The sequence below is a fragment of the Telmatherina bonti genome (assembly GCF_933228915.1).
Source record: "Telmatherina bonti genome assembly, chromosome: 3".
In the NCBI taxonomy this organism is placed as follows: Eukaryota; Metazoa; Chordata; class Actinopteri; order Atheriniformes; family Telmatherinidae; genus Telmatherina; species Telmatherina bonti.
The window spans coordinates 28,751,384-28,770,513 of NC_136621.1; the positions used below are offsets into that span (position 1 = coordinate 28,751,384).

At 40.4% G+C, this 19,130-nt stretch overlaps 3 protein-coding genes across 3 annotated transcripts in view; 2 read left to right on the top strand and 1 right to left on the bottom strand.

The window, feature by feature from the left end:
• The window catches only part of frem3 (Fras1 related extracellular matrix 3), a 32,692-nt gene extending 30,350 nt beyond the window's left edge, over positions 1–2,342 (top strand). Inside the window, exon 24 of the mRNA XM_079264866.1 lies at positions 33–2,342. Coding sequence (XP_079120992.1) covers positions 33–599 — 567 coding nt within the window. The 3' untranslated portion in view covers positions 600–2,342. The remainder of the gene's footprint in view (positions 1–32) is intronic.
• On the bottom strand, positions 1,908–10,431 carry smarca5 (SNF2 related chromatin remodeling ATPase 5). Its single transcript, XM_079264868.1, has 24 exons — positions 10,200–10,431; positions 7,798–7,923; positions 7,544–7,710; positions 7,343–7,443; positions 7,137–7,237; positions 6,838–7,017; positions 6,408–6,563; positions 6,178–6,309; positions 5,982–6,050; positions 5,767–5,876; positions 5,450–5,676; positions 5,178–5,299; positions 4,895–5,047; positions 4,588–4,720; positions 4,221–4,369; positions 3,986–4,108; positions 3,793–3,900; positions 3,573–3,686; positions 3,335–3,457; positions 3,089–3,221; positions 2,891–3,009; positions 2,582–2,794; positions 2,360–2,470; positions 1,908–2,046 (listed from the first exon to the last, which is right to left on the bottom strand). The coding sequence occupies exons 1-24, from the start codon at positions 10,269–10,271 to the stop codon at positions 1,981–1,983; spliced, it is 3,108 nt and encodes a 1,035-aa protein (XP_079120994.1). The 5' UTR covers positions 10,272–10,431; the 3' UTR covers positions 1,908–1,980.
• Positions 10,432–11,176: 745 nt separating this feature from the next.
• Positions 11,177–18,845, top strand: usp38 (ubiquitin specific peptidase 38; the record flags this gene model as incomplete). The annotated part of the gene is made up of 11 exons (XM_079264867.1): positions 11,177–11,309; positions 13,019–13,709; positions 14,465–14,600; positions 14,821–14,950; positions 15,136–15,237; positions 15,626–15,784; positions 15,931–16,124; positions 16,205–16,298; positions 16,389–16,495; positions 16,780–18,121; positions 18,681–18,845. The coding sequence occupies exons 2-11, from the start codon at positions 13,028–13,030 to the stop codon at positions 18,843–18,845; spliced, it is 3,111 nt and encodes a 1,036-aa protein (XP_079120993.1). The 5' UTR covers positions 11,177–11,309; positions 13,019–13,027.
• Positions 18,846–19,130: the final 285 nt, after the last annotated feature.

Below are 19,130 nucleotides of genomic sequence, written 5' to 3' on the forward strand. Positions count from 1 at the left end.
GAATAAGTACATCTTGGACTTCTTTTTTTTAGGTTGCTGCTGGTCGAGAATGGTTCATCCACACCATCTATACTGTCCGCTCCAGAGAAAATGCCAACCGCCACATTGGCAAGCGCAGTGTGGAGTATCTCCATCACAGCATCTCCTCTGTTGAGCAGCCCCACACCTCCGATCTGGTCCCCCGCCAACGCCGTGCTGCCCCTGCTTTCTCTGGTCCACCTTTGTCTCAGGATATTGGTATAGAAAACAACCGGGGCACCAACATCCAGCACATTGCACTGGACCGAACAGACCGCTTAGTCGTTAACCAGCGGCAGCCCTGGACCCCTAACCGTGACCCTTTCCTGGAGCGCCCTTTGCTGGAGAGTTCAGGCAGAGAGCCAGCTGACTCTTTCTACATACCCATGTTAGTAGGCATCGCAGGTCTGATCCTCCTCATCTGCCTCATTGCCACCATTGTTCTTTTACTGCTGCGGCGCAAGAAGAAGCAAAAGAAGACTAAGTATCCTCCATACACCACTTCCTCCTCCTCTGCCTACACTGGCTACAGTCAAGGCCCGGGCGGTTTGTGGAGCAGCTCAGACAGCTCTGAGGTCTAAATGTGGAGCCTGGTTCACATCATCATCTGTCCCCTATTTAAGACTATAGTAGTCTCTTCACCACTGTGCCTTTGATACCTAACTTGCATAGCACTGGATAGAGCCCTGCGGACAGAAAATAACGTCAGTGCTTGGGGCCTACAAGGAGAGTACAAGCCAGTTTTAGGTTTACAGATTTCAGAGGATGGTTAGCTTTTACAGAAATGTACTTTAGGGTTAAGTCTTTATTACAACCTATTCAGATGTGGTAGTATGTAGAAGCCCTGCCCCACCCCACACAATGATATTCACATCTTTTATTGCAAAGTTGTAAAATATTGCTATTCATCCTGTTTGCAAGTGCATGCAGTAAATACAACTAATTCGTAAGTGAATGTCAATTTTATTTTCTTCAAAGGTGTTTTCTATGCTTATCCTTAAAAAAAAGAAAGTACTTTTTTAAATATATATATATATATATATATATATAAATATGTAATTCATGGTATTCATTATGTTTTGTGGAGAATAGAGAAAAATGGGCTGAATATCATGTGAAACTGACCTAAATGACACTTTTTTTTTTTGGTTGTGCTTTTAGAAGGCTGTAGCACACCGTGCCCACTGCTACCAGCACTACTGTAGTGCCATTAAAAGGGATTAGAAGAGCTATTTTAGCTTGAATATAGAGGTTCACGTTCTTTGATGTTTTTCTGGTGTGTGGCTGAAAAATGATGCAAATGTATCTGTGTAAATATCAAAGCAGGGCTATGAGAAAGAAGGCATTTCTACACCCTGGTCAAAACTTGAAAAATATTGTGTATCTGCTTCTTCATGTCCTCACAAGAATAAATGTCCTTTCTGTAGGTGGTAATATATTTAATGTACCCACTATGAGTAGACTCATGGATCTTCTAACAAAACACGTCATTTTATTAATGAATGAATATTTACCAGACAACATTTTTGGTTTTTTTTTCCCTTATACAAAATGGGAACTTTAATTTTTTTTTCTTTGCTCAAAAGGAATTTTCTACTTCACATAGGAAGATCAAAGAACAGTTTCTCAATAATAAAAAGGGCACATATAATTTCGAGCAGTGGAATGCAGTACAACCATCAGGCATAAATACATTTATTTCCATTAACTACTAGTTTAAAAAAAAAAAAAAAAAATAGAAAAAATAAAACAAAAACAAAATCAGCACAGCTGCAGTGTAAGTAAGACCAGAGCAGGCTCATAAATGAGAGCCTCCTAAAACCTACTATAACCAAGATCAGTCCATTAGGGATTTTACACAGAACATTATCACAGCCTGCTAAACAAATATCAACACTAGGACTAATGATGCTGGAGCTGGCTGCCGCTTTCAAATTTTGACGCTACAGATTGTGAGCAGTTTCACAACTTGAGCTTTTTTCTGCGTCCTCGACCATCCGGAGTTCCCTCTGCCTTTCGTTTCTGTGCCTACGAAAGAGGAGGTGTTGTTTAGAAAAGCCTTCATATCTCTTTGTCTATTTGAAGAAAGTTTTAGATATTTTAGTATGAATGGAAATGTTTCTGAAGTGCACACAAGAAGCTCTTCAGATATCACTATTTAGACAGATGTATACATGTGCTGGCGCAGACAGTTGATGTTCAACTTTGAGAAAGATATTAAAAATGATCTCAAATAAAGGGGGAAAAAAAGCACAGAAGTGTCTTATTTTTGAAAACATGATTTTTTTTAAAGCACAAATTACCAATAATGCCAAACCTATGAAATGAATTTGTAACTAACCGAGCCACTCTTTGGTCCTCGCTTCTTTTTCTCAGCTTTTTCTCTCTCCTCCAGCTCCATGTTCTCTCTCTCAATCAGTGTGATCAGAGTGTTGCATCGCCTCTGGAGCTCCTGCAAAACCAAACCACAAGTTTTCAGTTGGAAAAAAGTTTATAAATTGTGAAGTAAGTTAAAAAAAAAAAAAAAAAAAAAAAAAAAAAGTGCAAAGAAGAGAAAATTTACCATAGCAGTCCTGGATTTGAGGAACCAGTCAAAGCGGAACTGAGGTGAGTTGCGGATGCACTGCCGAAGCTCATCATACACGCTCTCCTTGTCGAAGCCCAGCTTGTGAAGCATACAAATGAGGAAACGGTCCTCCTCCTCTGTGTAGTTCTTGCCTTTGTTGGTGCCATAGGAGATTCTGAGCTGATGGAAAGGGGCCTTGTAGCGACCAATCTGTTAAAGAGGACAAATAAAACATGGAAAGACTGTCAATCAGGAAAACTTCAGGAGATGAAGCACATCTCAAGCAAGTAGCTGAAAATGTGATACCTTTGAGTCCAGTGCTTTCTTAATGCTGATTCTTCTCTGAATCCTTGCTTCTCCTCGCTCAATCTGGGCCATGATCTTCTCAATATCCTGCAATTCATTGCAGCGTTCCCAGAATACAGCTGGAGGAATACACACAAAGTTACTAAATATGTACAAAATTTGGGCTTGCTTTTCGCACTAAGTACTAAAATATATTACCAGAATATTCCATGACTTCTTCAGGAGTTTTTCCCTCAACTTCTCTGGCAATGTTCTCAATATCATCTCTTCCCCACTTCTCATTGGCTTTGATGAACTGGTTAAAGTCTCGTTTGTTCCAAATTGTAAATCCCTGTGGTGAATAAACAGTTTATGTGAGTACAATTAAGATAAAGGCCAGATATCATTCCTAAAACTTCTAAATAAAGCAACATATTGGCTGTATTGTGCAGAAATCATCTGTACCTGTTGCAGAAGGTTCTCCTTCTCCTCCAGTTCCTCCTCTGTTAGAGCCTCAGCCTCATCGATCTTAGCCTGCTCCTCTTTCTGGACCTGAGCTGAATTGGGCAGGTCTGGGTTACGGGGAACCTGAACACACACACACACACACCCACCCACACACCCACCCACAGTTGAACTTAGAGAAAACTGAAGACACTAACTCATGAGAGTTACCTTCTAATGAAACTTCTGGTTTATGCACCTTGTATCCTATTGTTTTCCTGTAGAACAGAATCTCCTTTTCTAGAAGCTCAAAAAGACGTGGAGGGAAGAACTGAAAGTCTTGGACGTTTGGCTGTTTGGGAGGACGAGGAGCCTGGAAGAAAAAGAAACATTGTATTAATATATAAAAACTGTCACTTCATACTTGGATGCAGCAAAGCTTCCTATGACTGCAGTATTTGTGGAGTGATCAGCTCTACCTTGGGTGCTTTGGGCTCGCTGACTCGTAGGGCTTCCCTGAAGTAGGCATCCACAGCATAATTGGCTTTTCGCTCTCTCTTGGGTGGCTCGATCCAGTTAGTAATGACCTGGGTGAGAATGAAAACAAGGTAAAGACTCAAATTCCTCAGAGTATGGCGATGTATCCCAGATGAGCGATATTGGCCAGCTTACCTTTTTCTTCTCTCTGTAGTCCTCTCCTTCAAACGTGTACACGCTGCTGTTCTCTGTGTCCATGGTGAAGTTTCTCAGGGAACTTTCCCCCAGTGATGACAACTTCTCCTTCATCTCCATAGTCTAACACACAGCAAATTAAATAAATCAAATTCATTTCAAACAAACATTCAGTAGAAGTTGATGTTTTGAATAGGAAAATGAGAAACAATTAAAATCTCTCTTCCGGCCTCACCTTCCTTTCACCTCGCTCCAGGATTGCATCAATGTCATCATCTGTGATCTCGCTCTCTTTGGAGGCAAACACATGAGTGGCACCGTGGCGGATGATGGACAGCATCTCATCTTTGCCCAGCTTATTCGCACTTGGATCAACCAATCTTCCTGTTAAACAAAAAGCAAGAAAATCATTGCTGTTGTGTTCCAAACACCATCTCACATATTTCGAGCCAATCACCAGTTTTCAATTTGTGCTGCAATGTCATCATTGGCTGCTAATTTGAAGTTATTATTATACATTTTAACATTTTTCCACATCTACAACAAAGTCAGTCATTACAATCCTGATTTAAATGTGAAGTTCAGCAGTGGAGAAGAAATACCTTGTTGGATGACAATAGAGTCCAGACGCAGTTTCATCTCAGCCCTCTCAACGATCCTCTCCTCCACTGTGTTTTCAACGATAAAACGGAAAACACGTACCTGCTTCTGCTGACCAATCCTGTGAGCTCGGTCCTAAAATGAAAAGCAAAACTCTTAAATGATTAGCTTTTGAAACATAATTTATATATTAAAGCTATACAACATGATTTCTTAGGCTGGGAGGGGGAGAGTACCATAAAAATTTTAATTTTGATTAAAGTGACAATGGAAGTGGAAAATTGGTATCAATGGCATCAAAGTACTCACCATAGCCTGCAGGTCAACTTGAGGGTTCCAGTCAGAGTCGTAGAGGATTACGACATCAGCTGTAGCCAGGTTAATACCCAGCCCACCAGCCCTTGTGCTCAGCATGAAGATGAACTTAGAGCTGTTGGGTTCATTGTACGCATTGATGGAGATCTGCGAATACAAGAGGATACAATTGAACTAAAAAGTCTTTTATTACCATATATGATTTTATCATAGATTATCTCCAAGTTACCCTGAGAGAAATCACATCAGTTTATATGTCAACATATAAGCATTTCACCTGTCTCTCCTCATGTGGTGTCTGGCCATCCAGGCGACAATACTCATAGTTCTTCCACATGCAGTAGTCCTCCAAGATGTCCAGCATCCTGGTCATCTGACTGAAGATGAGCACACGCGAACCTTTGTGAAAGAGATAACGCAATCAGTTTAAATCCATTTCATTATTAATCAACAGAAAATATGGCAGGTAGGGTGGAAAAAAAGCTAAATTAATATTTCATCTTATTTATAAACACAAAGTTACAACAATTCCAGGAGCAATCAACATACCTTGCACCTTCATCTTGGGCAGCAACTTGTCCAGTACCGCCATCTTGCCACTGTTCACCACCAGGTGGAGGTCGGTCGTGTAAGGAGGGCCAGGCTCTGCCCCGTCAAACAGGTACGGGTGGTTACAGCATTTCCTCAGCTGCATAAGAACGTTCAGGAGACGCATCTTGTCCATTTTACCCGCTGAATTCAGAATATCAATGTCCTTCATGAGAATCTTTGTGTACCTGGTGAGTTATGACACAAAATAATTTAATCATATTATATGAAGATGTTGTGGCTTGAAGACGCGCAAGGAAGGCGTAACTAATGCTTACCACTCTCGCTGCATCTTACTGAGGCCCACATATATCTTGATCTCCTTTTTGGGGAGCAAAGTCTTCTCTACATCGGCTTTGATACGACGCAGCAGGAAAGGACGCAGCACCTACATGACAACAAGGCATTTTCAAAAGGTCTTTCACGTTAATAACATGCCTCTAAGTCTAAACGCTTGTGTTAAAACTGATGTCAAAGAACTTTCAGTACATACTGTGTGAAGACGTTCAACCAACTTTTGATCACCCAAGCAGTTGTTTGTGTCAAACCACGAATCAAAATCCTAGAAAACAAACAGAGATCAGCTACCAGAGGAAACCATTATATTTTAATGAGAGAACATAATAGAAATGAACTATTTCAACATCAGCAAATAGTAAAACACCATTGAAAATCTTGTGAGTTTTTACCTCTGCTGAATTGAAGACATCAGGCAGCAGGAAGTTGAGCAGAGCCCACAACTCATGGAGGTTGTTTTGAAGAGGTGTACCGGTCAAAAGCAGTCGATTGGTGGTTTTAAATTCACGCACAATTTCTGAAAGCTATTTAAAAGGAAAGAAAACTTTATTAGATTCTGCTGCAACATAAACATATGAAACATATGTAACTGTAATTTTCCAGCTATGCCAGAAGACGTCACCTTTGACTTCTCATTCTTGATCCTGTGAGCTTCGTCAATGACCAGGTATCTCCAGTTGAACTTTTTGAACACAGCCTTTTCAATGATGAGCATTTCATAGGAAGTGACACAGACATCCCATTCTCCTGGCAGCAGCACGTCTCTGATCAGAGCCGTCTACAGTCGAAGCAAAGACATTTAGCTTTTAAACTAATGCCATATACTCACACACAGTTTTCATACATATAACAAAGCCTCTAAAATCCACTTTGAAACACAGACTTTTGCTTACATATTAATTTCGAGCTTATTAAAACTCATCTGATAAACAATTTAATTTCAATTAAAAGTGTTGTTTTTTGATGGAAACAGAGGAATATTTTAGATTATCCTCAAAAGAATCAAATAAAATTAAAAAGTAAAATGTTCTTTTTAAAATAACAAATCCTACCCGCTCATCTCTATCACCGATCAGGCAGACTGCACGAAGAGAGGGCACCCATCGCTTGAACTCATTCATCCAGTTGTAAAGAGTGGACTTGGGAACCAGCACCATGTGTGGACCAGGGATATTCCTGTAGTGCTTCATGTAACCCAGCAGAGCAATAGTTTGGAGAGTCTTTCCCAGCCCCTGTTAACACATTACAGAGCATATTGTGAGGTAAAAAATATTACACAAAACAAAACACAGGAATTCACTCTGGTTTGCAAATCCAAAAGTAAAGGTGATTACAGTGAGAAAATACCAACCATCTCATCTGCAAGGATGCCGTTGATTCCATTCTCATATAAAGAAATGAGCCAGTTAAGACCACGAATTTGATAGTCCCTCATTTTTCCTGTTTTCACATCTGGACAAAAGACAAGAAAAAAATGTAACCCCCACAGCTGCTCATAGTGTGTATTTGTTATATACTTGTGCTCTTTGACTGTACACAACACAGTTAGTTGCTTACAAGATGGAGACTCATCAAAACGAGTGCACACATTAGTGGTTTTTGTGCTCTCGTTAAGAAGCTCCTCATCTTCTTCTTGCTCTGTACGTCGATGTCGGTTACTGTCAAACGAACAAAAGGACATATCAGATTTTAGGATTAAAACGGTAGAAAACCTTTTAAACAAAAATCTGTGTTTTTGGTGGGAAAAAAAATTCTTACTCTCCGGCAGACAGCAGGTTCTGCTTCTCATCTTTCTTGATCCGAGGGCGCCCTGGTTTCATCTTCAGGGGAGAAGTGGGGGTCTTCTGTGCAGCTGGTTGGATGAAATGAGCAAACAACTCTGTTTGCTTCAACAGATATTCAAATCTGTTGGTTCGATCAGTTTGCTGTGATACACAGAAGAACAAGCTTGTTAAGTTCCTTCACCAGTCACAGAGTGGCAAGTCAGGTAAGCAACAGAAAAATCTACTTACAACTTTCTCCTCATAACCTGGAGTAAAATCTTTAGTTTGGGATGATGAAGAAGAAGATGCATCTTGTCCATCGGGTCCAGCATCTGATGAAGACTCTTTTCCAGCATCTGAAGAGTCAGACTTCTCCTGTGCAAAGAGAAATGTAAAAAAAGACCAGTATATTAGCAAGAGTTAAATTTACTATTTCCTACTACAGCAGAAATAAATAAACTGACAAGAAGTGTGAACTCAGATTTGGGCAATTTACATAACTTTTACAAGTAAAAATGATCAAGACAAAATACTTGACAGCCATGACATTTTAGTTGATTCATTAAAATTACAAAAACATTCGGATAAACTTTCCAACTATTATCATCTGTTCATTTAAAGTTAGATTTAGTTATAGAAATGATATATTGCTGCATTATATCACCATTCTTTAGCTGGAAAGCTCACAAACTGCTTCCTAGCAGACATTGAACAATTTGTTTAGCTTCAAAACAAACATGTACTTGAGAGATGTTGGTGGGGTTTTTTTTGTTTTTTGTTTTTTTTTTGCTAAACCAGCCATGTAAGGGACTTTTTGAGAACACAATGCAGTTGGTTGTAACTGCAGATTAGCAAGAATGCAGCAGAAATAAAATCTAGAAATGCACAAATAAATCAAATCAAACTGTAAGTTAAAGATCTCTGGTTGCTCAAGCATTAATTCTTATGTAGTAATTAGAAAAAATATTCAGAAAATAACACATTCATTTCTAACAATGATGAAAACAGATTTGTGACAGATTTACACCATCATTTTCCTGACATGAAAATGTTAATATTTAAGCAGGGGTACCCAAGTCCAGAGAGTTACAATCCTGCAACTTGCAACCCCCTCTTCAGCCCACCTAAATCACATGAATGGCTTGTTTCCAGGCCTTGCAGAGTTAATTGGCATTTGGAAGAGGGAATTCAGCCATGTGATGTGTTGGAGAGGGGATGCATCTAAAAGTTGCAGGGTAGTACCTCTCAAGGACTGGACTTTGGTACCCCCAGGTCAAAGCTTTCACTCTTTTGTCCTCTTTGCTTTGCCATTAAGCAACAACCGGCAGGCTAAAAATTAGTCATAATCAAACAGCTAATGAGTTAGTTAGTTAATTTATTTCTAACAAATGAAAGAAAATAAGAAAAATATATGTACTGTACATACCTATATATACACATACACACGTAAATACATACATCTACACACTAAGAAAATAATAATAATCACAAATATGAATAACAATAATTCTTCATCAATTTGGTAATTAATTAAATTTGTAAGATAAAAGGAGTTCGAAAAAGGAGTGGGAAGAAGTGTACACTTATTTGGTATTCCATTCTGTCGTTTCACGTCACAACATACTGATTCAATTTACTATCTATATCTACATTAACATATTTACACTTACACACACATTTCCATATACCTCCATTCATATATATACACATCCACACAGATATACTACATACATACATATACTTACAGCCACATCTACAAAATATTACATACATATCCATCGACTTATCATATTCCTTATATAATTTTTATCCCTCATCCATGTACTTTTTTAAAATGAAATTTTTGTACCTCTTTTTGAATATATTTGTTTATGCTTTACTTTAACTCTTCATCCAGCTTGTTCCACAAAGTCACCCCACAGCTTGAGTTGCACATACTGAGTAGTTTGCATTACGAGAGACGTATCATTTAAACTTCTAATAAAAGAGATATGACACTTTTTTTTTTTTTATCTATCACAGGCATAGAGGCTGTAACTGTGACGTAGTTTCTTTTATTTATTTATTTTAACTCTTTGCAGAATCATAAAGTTTCATAACATCACAGTCTATTTAAGAATAAACGTCCGGTTCTCTTTTTAAGGTTTGGATCAAACCTTTATTTTAATGAGGTCAAGTAATAACCAGCGACAGCAGCATGGTTCTTCGCACACAACAGCCAGCGCTTCGCTGTCCCTCTGGGAACAAAGAGACTGATGGGCAGCAGAGAGGGCTGCTCCTCGCTTGTTTCTAATAGCCTATCTGAATCCCATGCACCAGACTGAGCGTAAAATGAAAGCAAAGAGAAAACTCAGTGTGTGTGTGGGGGGTGCTTATGAGACAGGCTGGAACCGCGTTAGCTTCGGAGCTGCTGAATGAGACCGAACGGCTGCTGTTAGCCACTGTTAGCACTACCGCAGCTAGTTAGCCATTGATGCTAACTAGCTGGAAAAAACCCGTTAACATTGACGAAGTAAAAGTTACACACAGCCAGACTCGATATATCCTGAGGTAAGGAATATGAGCGTTCGATGTTGTGGTCCTTTGTAGAGCGCTTATGGGACAGGTTCTAGGCGCTTATTAGAGACAATGCTCATATAAAACCATCTTACCTCCGCTCCTCCGGCTTCTTCAAGTTCAGTCGGTTCTTCCCGCTGTTCCTCGCAGTTTGCGCTTTCAGACATTTTGGTCAAATTCCCTCTTTTATCCAGATAACTCGTCCGTTTCTAGACGCCTAAAGTAATTCCGTTGTAAAGCGGTTAGAGATTTTCCAGACTTTAAGAAGTATCCTGTTGTTTATGATGAAAGACACACCGGTTAGACAGGCAGCACGCTCGCGCTAGCAAGATCTTACTCGCGCACCCGCGCCGAACCACGACCCGGCAAACGTAGCGTATCGCGAGACTTGATCAAGATGCTTTCATAGGTTTTTGGAAATTATATGATTAAATTGATTAATTTGTCGTAATTTATTGATAGTGTCCTTAAAAGAAAAGGAGGACATTGTGTTTCAACCTCGAGGATAATCAAGCGTTTCCAGTTCCTAGTTTGTTTGTTGTGTGAAATTCTTCATCTTTGACTTTTTAAAACATTTGTTTTGTCTTGTTCCTGACTCATACGCGCAGTTGTTTTAAAATGTTTTTTTTTTTTTGTGTAACCGCGCGTGGAGAGGCGCGATTCCCACACAGGCGGGGTTACAGTGTAATAAAGTGATATTTCTTTGTTGTAATCTTGAAATCAATGCGTACTGTTAATGTATAGTTACATACATAGTCTAGTATTTAGTAGATAATACAAGTCAACGAAAATAAAGCAACCCAGCACTGTAATATAATTTGGAAACCTCGTTTGACGCCTAAAGCCGAGACTAACGAGTTGTGTTTGAATGCAACACTCGTAGTATCTAAATTAGAAAAAATATATATAAATGGAATTACATTTATTTCTAGTATGTCAACAAATATTGGTATCCCCGGTGGGGAATAAAGATTTTATGACGTCTACAAAAAGAGTACCAAAAGAACAGGCAAAGTAAAAGCTGCTTCGGACAAGGGTCCTAACAACGTCGCTGTCCGTTGGAATGACGTCAGAGGAAGGTTAATCAGCTGATTCCGAGCGATCGAATAAACCAAAATATTACGGATTTATCTGTCAGAAAACATTTAACTCCAGATGACAGCTGACAATATTCTGGTCGGACTTTGTTGACATGCTTGATTTAGGTAAGCCTGAAGGTTAAGACGTTGTAAAGTACATGACTTCACGGATTCCTTGTGGTATTTATTTATGCCTAGTCAGTGGGACCTGACGTTTCTCGGTTGACGTTGGGCCCGTTTGATTGCTTTGTTCTTATTTTTCTTGTTGCGATGGCGAGTTAGAGTCTCTTTAAGACGGGGGACCTGCTAAAAGAGTTTTATATTTATACTACTGGAAAGCTAGTCTGTCATTGTCGTTCACGTAGAGGGTTTTATTTAGATTTAAAATGTCAACTAGCGTTAGCAAGCTAGCATCGTATCTACATAGCAGCAACAGACAGCGGTTGGATTGTCTTCCTGAACTGGCTTGATAAGTGACACATAAAGTATGGATTACAAATAATTACTGTTAAATTATACGAAAAGATTTATAGTCAATAAGCTGGTCGGAAGATGTTGAACATGCTAAGATAGCAAGTTGTAGTTAGATATATAGATAAACACACAGACACACATCAGTGAGAGGTTTCTTCCATCATCATCAAAATTTAGGGCTAAGTGGGAAGAAATATCCCGAACCATAGACGTAATTTGTTTTAGAACAATAATTTCTGATTCGTAAAGATATCTTGACTATTTTATTACAAATTATATTTTTTAATATATGAAAAACCCATACAATTTAGATTAGGAGCTGACTTATTATTATTTATCTAATTTTTTACATTTTGTTTCCTTTCACTAACAACACCTAATATAAACCTATTCTTCCTCTTCTTTGTCTTCATATTGTCATATAGTTAATCATATCACAGCTAAAGCTATAAAGCTTTTTAAGTGTATTTGGGAAATTGGGCCCAATAGTCAGCCTAGAAATACATCAAAGAATTATGGCAGTGTTTGTTACTCATGATTATTCTCTTCAAGTCTACTACTTATTACATTATTATTGAGTTGTCAATATGGTGTGAGAGACCACAAATGCATTTTTCTTCTGACCAAATTTGATCTGGTTCTTAAAACAGTTTCTTAGCATCTTTGTTTTAGCATACATGCACACACGTTTTCAGGCTTAAGTTCTGAATATTTGCCAGTAGAAGCTGCCTCTAAATTGTATGTTTCTGTCATGGTGAAGTGCTCACTTGTCATTTTGTAATGCATAATTTTCACCTCACCAGTCACATTGCAGCGCTACATTCCAGCAGCAGAACATGAAAGGAAAGTGCACATGATCCACTTTTGAGCGCTGACAGTGTGTGTACTCGGTGGTTACCATGTACAGAACTTGATATACAGATACAAAGGCCTCTGCTTTGTGTGTCATTGGGGTTTAATTTTCAAAGAAAATTATTTAAGTTGTTCTCATCAAGAGAGCAAATAAAGTTGCTAATGACACAAATGCTGATCTCATTATCTTCAGAGTCCCCAGAAAATGCAAAAAATGAGCTTTCACATACAATAACAGGATCCTAAAACTTATTCTGCCTTATCTCCTATTAAGCAATTTTCTTTTATTGTTGATATGTTGCATACTCTTTAACATTAAAAGGTTTTCCTTGAAAGTAAATGATTTAAGAATGGCTCAATGCTAATTTTATGTGTTACATTTAACTAAAACAATACAGGCAAGCTGTGATAAAGCAATAAGTGGTGTTTGATTGTTATTTTAATTAATATGAAGGTAGAAGTTTTACAGGTTTTTAGCAACTGATTATTTTCTCTACTGCTTTTCGTAGCTCAACAACATGGACAAGATTTTGGAGGGCCTCATCAGCTCCAATCACTCTGTCGCAGTGAAGAGAGCCATAGTGAAGAAGGTAGTGGAAGCAGCGGAGAAAGAGGTGACAGCGGAGCAATGTCAGGCCCTGTTTACACTCACCACCCGCCTCATCTTACTCGGTGAAGATGCCTTTCCGAAGCAGATCGGTTTCCAGGTTCTTGAAGCATACGCACGTTACCACCGGCCAGAATTTGAGCATTTCTTTAATAAAGACTTTGTCCTAAGCCTGCTTCAGCAGGGCTATGGGCAGCTGGACCACAGAGATCCAGCCATTATAGACTACATTCACTGTTGCCTGCGGCTACTCATCAGCTGCCCGTCTGTGCTGGAGATCTTCAGCGTGATCCAGGTGGAAGTTTTGAGGATGGTGTGCGGACGTCCCGAACCTGTTCTGTGTGCCCGGCTGAGCACTTTGTTGTCAGACTTCATGCAGTGCATTCCAAGAGATAAGTCGGGAATTTTATTCTGCCAGCAGCTGGTGAGGACCATCAGTTACTTCCACTGTTTTGCCAGTCAAGAGCGGGAACTGAGAGAGTATGTCGGACAGGTGACTAAGGTTAGCACACTGTTGCAAAACATATGGAAAGCTGACCCGGCCACGCTGCTGCCCTCACTGCAGGAGGTGTTTGCCATCATCTCCTCCACAGGTAAGACTGCTTAATAAGAAAGCTTTTTTTTTTTTCATGCTGAAGACGGAGGTGTTCGTCCTTGGCAAAGGACAAGATTTAGAAAGCTGGAAAAGTTCCTGACAACTTGTTCGAGATAAACAAATTTGAATTTCAGGCATTTTGTTGTTGTATATACTGCTCTAAATGATGCATGTTTTTTTTGCCTTATTTATTTATTGATTGATTGATTGATTGCCTTTATTAGTTTTAATGTTCCACTTCGGCCTCACAGCAAGAGGGTCCCTGGTTCGATCCTTGGCTGGGGAGGGGTTTGGTCAGTGGCCTTTCTGTGTGGAGTCTGCATGTTCTCTCCCCGTGTATGCGTGGGTTCTCTCCGGGTACTCCGGCTTCCTCCCACCATCCAAAGACATGCATGTTAGGTTAATTGGTCACTCTAAATTGCCCCTAGGAATGAGTGTGAGCGTGAGTGGTTGTTCGTCTCTCTGTGTGGCCCTGCGATGGACTGGCGAGCTGTCCAGGGTGTACCCTGCCTGTCGCCCAAAGCCAGCTGGGATAGGCTCCAGCTTCCCCGCGACCCTGAATTGGATTAAGCAGTTCAGAAAATGAATGAATGAATGTTCCACTTTATTTCAAAAAGTTTCAAGTCATTTTGTCAGCTGTGTGCACATTTCACACCTCAAGCAGACTGACTTAAAATTCATGTTTGTTTTTCATTCTTTGAGCACCAAAACATCAATTAAAAGCTTTAGTTCTCAATGTTTTTACATTTACAGATCCTTCCTTTGACCCATCAATCGCACTGGCCAGTCTGGTCCAGCATATCCCCGTCCAGATGATCACAGTGCTCATTAAGAGCCTCACCACAGACCAGAACGTCAAAGATGCAAGCATGACAAAAGCTCTCTGCAGGTTAGTTTCCACACTTCTCATTTAAAATGAAAGGCAGTCTTAGAGCATTTAAATTGGTTTGTAATGTCAATCAAGATAAAATGCTCCGTTAATGTTTCCTGCATCAATTAAGTATATAAGCTACAGACTGACTTTTCCATCAGCATGCAAATACCTGTTGGAATATTTCAAGATATATGTGACCTGCAGCACTAAACACACAATTGTTTTGTCTGTCCAGGATGATAGACTGGCTGTCTTGGCCTTTGGCTCAGCATGTCGATACTTGGGTCATCGCTCTACTGAAAGGACTGGCTGCAGTTCAGAAGTTCACTATCCTCATTGATGTCACGCTACTTAAAATTGAACTGGTTTGTAATGTTAATCTTGAATTTGGTTCAGCAGAGACCGTGTGGGGAGAGGTGATGGAGTAGCACAGGAATATTTAAAATGCAGCAAGAATTGGGCTTTAACTTCTTTGGCTTGTACAACATTAACATGAATTATTGAAGCATTTACATTGCCCTGTTTGTGTTTTCTTGTTACTTACTCACAGGTATTCAGTCGCCTGTGGTACCCCATTGTACGACAGGGGGCGTTGGCTGTTCTTTCCCATATGCTGCTGAGCTTCCAGCACTCTCCTGAGGCCTTCCATTTGGTAAGAGATCTCAACACAGCTCATTTCCTTCTCATATGGTCACCTTTATTGGTTTTCTCATTTTCATCTCTTCTGGCTTAATTTACTGCAGAGACACACAGACTGCTTTTCCCAGAAGCCCAGGCTCTGCGCCACTCTCACTAATGATGTGTGAAGCTCTTAAACGCTGAGCAATGGCCCTGAAGTTGGCCGATTTCATTAAAATATGAAAAACATGAGTAGTTTCGAAAATGCTCAGCAAATGAGATTGAACTCTCCTTTTGGGGGGGGGGGGTCCTGGTGTGTTTCCACCTTCTAGCTGACTGTGTTACATTTTTACATGATAATTATTGGCTTTTCTGTACATCTCTATATTTTTTTAAATTCTCTTTATCCTCATCTTTGTCAGGTTGTTCCACATGTAGTGGAATTAGTTCGGTCCCTAAGAACAGACGGACTCCCCACCAGTAAAGCTTTCTTGCTGCAGTTTACTGAGCTTATACACTGCATGATGTACCAGTACTCTGGCTTCCCTGACCTCTATGACCACATACTGGAAGCCATCAAGGTAAGAGAGGAATTTGGGTTCATATTTTACCTGTTACGTTTTTTTTTCCGATTTGTTCAGATAATTAGAAATTACTCTTAACAATCAAGAGCTTTAATCGATGCTTAAAGCATTTCAGGATTTTTTACCTGCCATTGTCTTTTCAGGATCTCCCAAAACCTGCAGAAGACAAAATAAAATTGGTGCTAAATCAGAGTGCCTGGACATCTCAGTCCAATTCATTTGCTTCTGGGTTGATGAAGCAAACTGGGAAGTCTGAGACTGGCAAGACCGGCTTGGTCAACCTTGGGAACACCTGCTACATGAACAGCATCATCCAGACCCTCTTCATGGCTACAGAGTGAGTCATGTGGACACATGTAGAGATGTGTTTTTGCCTTGAGAGAGACTTAAGAATTAAACACCAGGTCCTTTTCTCAGTTTCAGGAGGCATGTCTTATCATTACATCTAAATGGCTCCAACACACTCATGAAAAAGCTTCAGCTCCTCTTTGCTTTCCTTGCACACACGCAGGTCAGTGTTGCCCTGAATATGGTTGCTGCTGAATGATAACAGAGCATGACTGTTCTTGAGGTGTGTGTGTGTGTTTTATGTGTCCTACAGAGGGCAGCATATGCTCCCAGAAACTTCTTAGAAGCATCTCGGCCTCTGTGGTTCAATACGGGCTCGCAGCAGGATTGTTCAGAGTACCTCAGATTCCTTTTAGACAGGTACTGTTGTTCTTCTAAATAACTCTGACAATAAGCTTGTCAATGAGCGAAATATTTTCTGTTTTCACGATGCCAAACAAATAACGCTAGCATCAGTTTACTTGTTTTGTTTTCCAAATGTGCATCACTGTATGCCAGACAATGTACAAACTGAATAATTGTAAGTATTTAGTGAGTAAATTTTAAGCCGTGCTTTCTTAAAGGCACAGTGTTCTTAAAGTACACCATCAACACCAAGTAAAACTTGCATTTTATCTCTATTTCAACTTTCTCCTGATGTCCAGGTTACATGAAGAGGAGAAAACTCTTCAGGTCCTGCAATCAGCTAAGCCAAGCGCTGTCTCCCTGGCTGACATGAACAGCAAAGACCCAACAGACCCCGAGGAACACAAGGATTCAGATTTGACCCAGGCAGAAACCAAACCTGGGAATGATGGAAGGACCTTAATAGAAAGGATGTTTGGTGGAAAGCTAATCACTGGCATTCGCTGTATGCAGTGCAACTGCATATCTGAGAAAGAAGAGCCTTTTACAGACCTCTCTTTGGCCTTTTGTCCGTCTGCCTCATCTCATAACAATCCTAAACCACAGGGGTCCTCAGAGGAGCCAAAAGTTCTTTGTCAGAGATCTGTCAACGGAGGGAGTGAAGCTCCTGAGCACGTTTTGGCCAACGCTTCAGCAAGCAGTGTCCATTATGAGCCAGTAACAAATGAGCCGCCTCTTTCTGTGCCTGACCTGGTGAACTATTTCCTGGCTCCAGAGATCCTGGATGAAGACAATGCCTACTTCTGTGAGAAGTGTAGTTCCCTCCAGCGGGCAGAAAGGACCATGAAAATTGTATCTGCACCTGAGTACTTGATCCTCACCCTGCTGCGGTTCTCATATGATGCCAAATCCCACATCCGAAGGAAGATCCTCGACAATGTCACCATCCCAACAGTCTTGGGACTTCCTGTTCATGCCCCTTCAATGCCTTCACAGTGGTCCTCTGCTACCTCTTCTCCTTTACAAGTGGATTCTCTTGAAAGTAGTGAAAATCTGGCCAAGAAGCTCAAACCATCACAAGGAGATGACGAAGAAGAAGACAGGAAGGCAAGGATAGATAAAGCAGAGGTGGGAAACGGCACAGGAGAGATGCCGGTGCAGTCCGTGCCCTACGTCCTCAGCAGTTTGGTGATGCATTCTGGGATATCATCCGAGAGTGGCCACTATTACACTTATGGCCATAACATCAATGGAGCAGATGGAACCCAGCATCCAGCCAAACACTCTCCCATCAGTGATGATTTGGGGAATGGAAAAGCTGATTGTAGCGTCTGCACCTGCTCTGCTCTGTCAGCTCCACCTGAGCAAGGGGACACGTCACCTAATAGTGGCCAGGAGGCAAGGGAATGGCTGCTGTTCAATGACAGCAGAGTGACATACACATCTTTTAAATTGGTGCAAAACATTACTAATCGCTTCCCGAAGGACACAGCTTACGTGCTTATGTACAGGAAACAGGAGCTACCGGGGCAAAACCTGAATGGAGGGCCGATGGCAAATGAGATGAGACAGAGTGCTGAGCCTCCTCTACAAAAAGAGCTACTAGATGCTATTATCAAGGACAACAAGCTGTATCTACAGGTAACACATGAAACAAACTCCTCCCCCCAATAACAACTGTCAGGGTTTCCAAATGGTCCCAGTAAGTGAAAACTGATTGTCAGCTATGTTTAGCTGTCTCAAGGTTCTTGAAGAACTGCTTATTTTTTCATGATTTACACACATTTGACCATGCCAGGTGAGAAGTTGTTAACGGGATTTACTTTGGTTAGAAGTGGTGAAGAGAAGTAGACCGTACTTTTATTGACGGCTAATATCCACAGAATATATCATTATTTTATTTGTTTATTCTTTTGCACTCGGAAGTCAAATCTGAACTGTCCTGTTAAAAGATGGCAGGTCTAATTTCACGAGTCACTGAGCTGTACTGTGTTATGATGACACCCCACTGCACTTGTACAAGTAGCTATAGTAAATCTCCTCTAGAGGGCGCTCCGGTCACATCAAGATTCTGATGAACTCTTAACAACAAAATCGTTTTTTAATTTAGTATTAATGGACAGCATTTACACGTAGGTTTCTCTCCAGTTACACTTAATCTAACTTGGAAATGTTGTCTTTCCCTCTTTGCAATAAACAGGAACAAGAGTTAAATGCTCGGACCCAGGCTCTTCAGCCGCCATCGTCCTCGTGCTCTTTCAGGCCCAACGGTTCAGATGACAATAACCCACCAGGGAGCTGTGGCCCATCTGGTGGAGGAGGAGGGGGAGGTGGCTTCAATACCATTAGTAGACTGGTCTTCTGAAAGAGGGGCTGGGGGGGGGGGGGCTGCAGGAAACTGCAGTTGACCGATCCTGTAGGTTACTGAGCTCTCATACTGTGTACAGCGTATAACCTGGGAAAAGAGCACTGACATACTCGAAGATCACACATGCACACACATTTGAATTTCCTTCGTCTTATATGTTCAAAGAATGATTTTTTTTTTTTTTGTCTTCATTTTATTATTTTTATTTTTATTTTATTTTATTTACTTTTCAGGGATTTGAGCATTGTGCTATCCTCTGTTTCAAAATGTAGTGGCAACTAC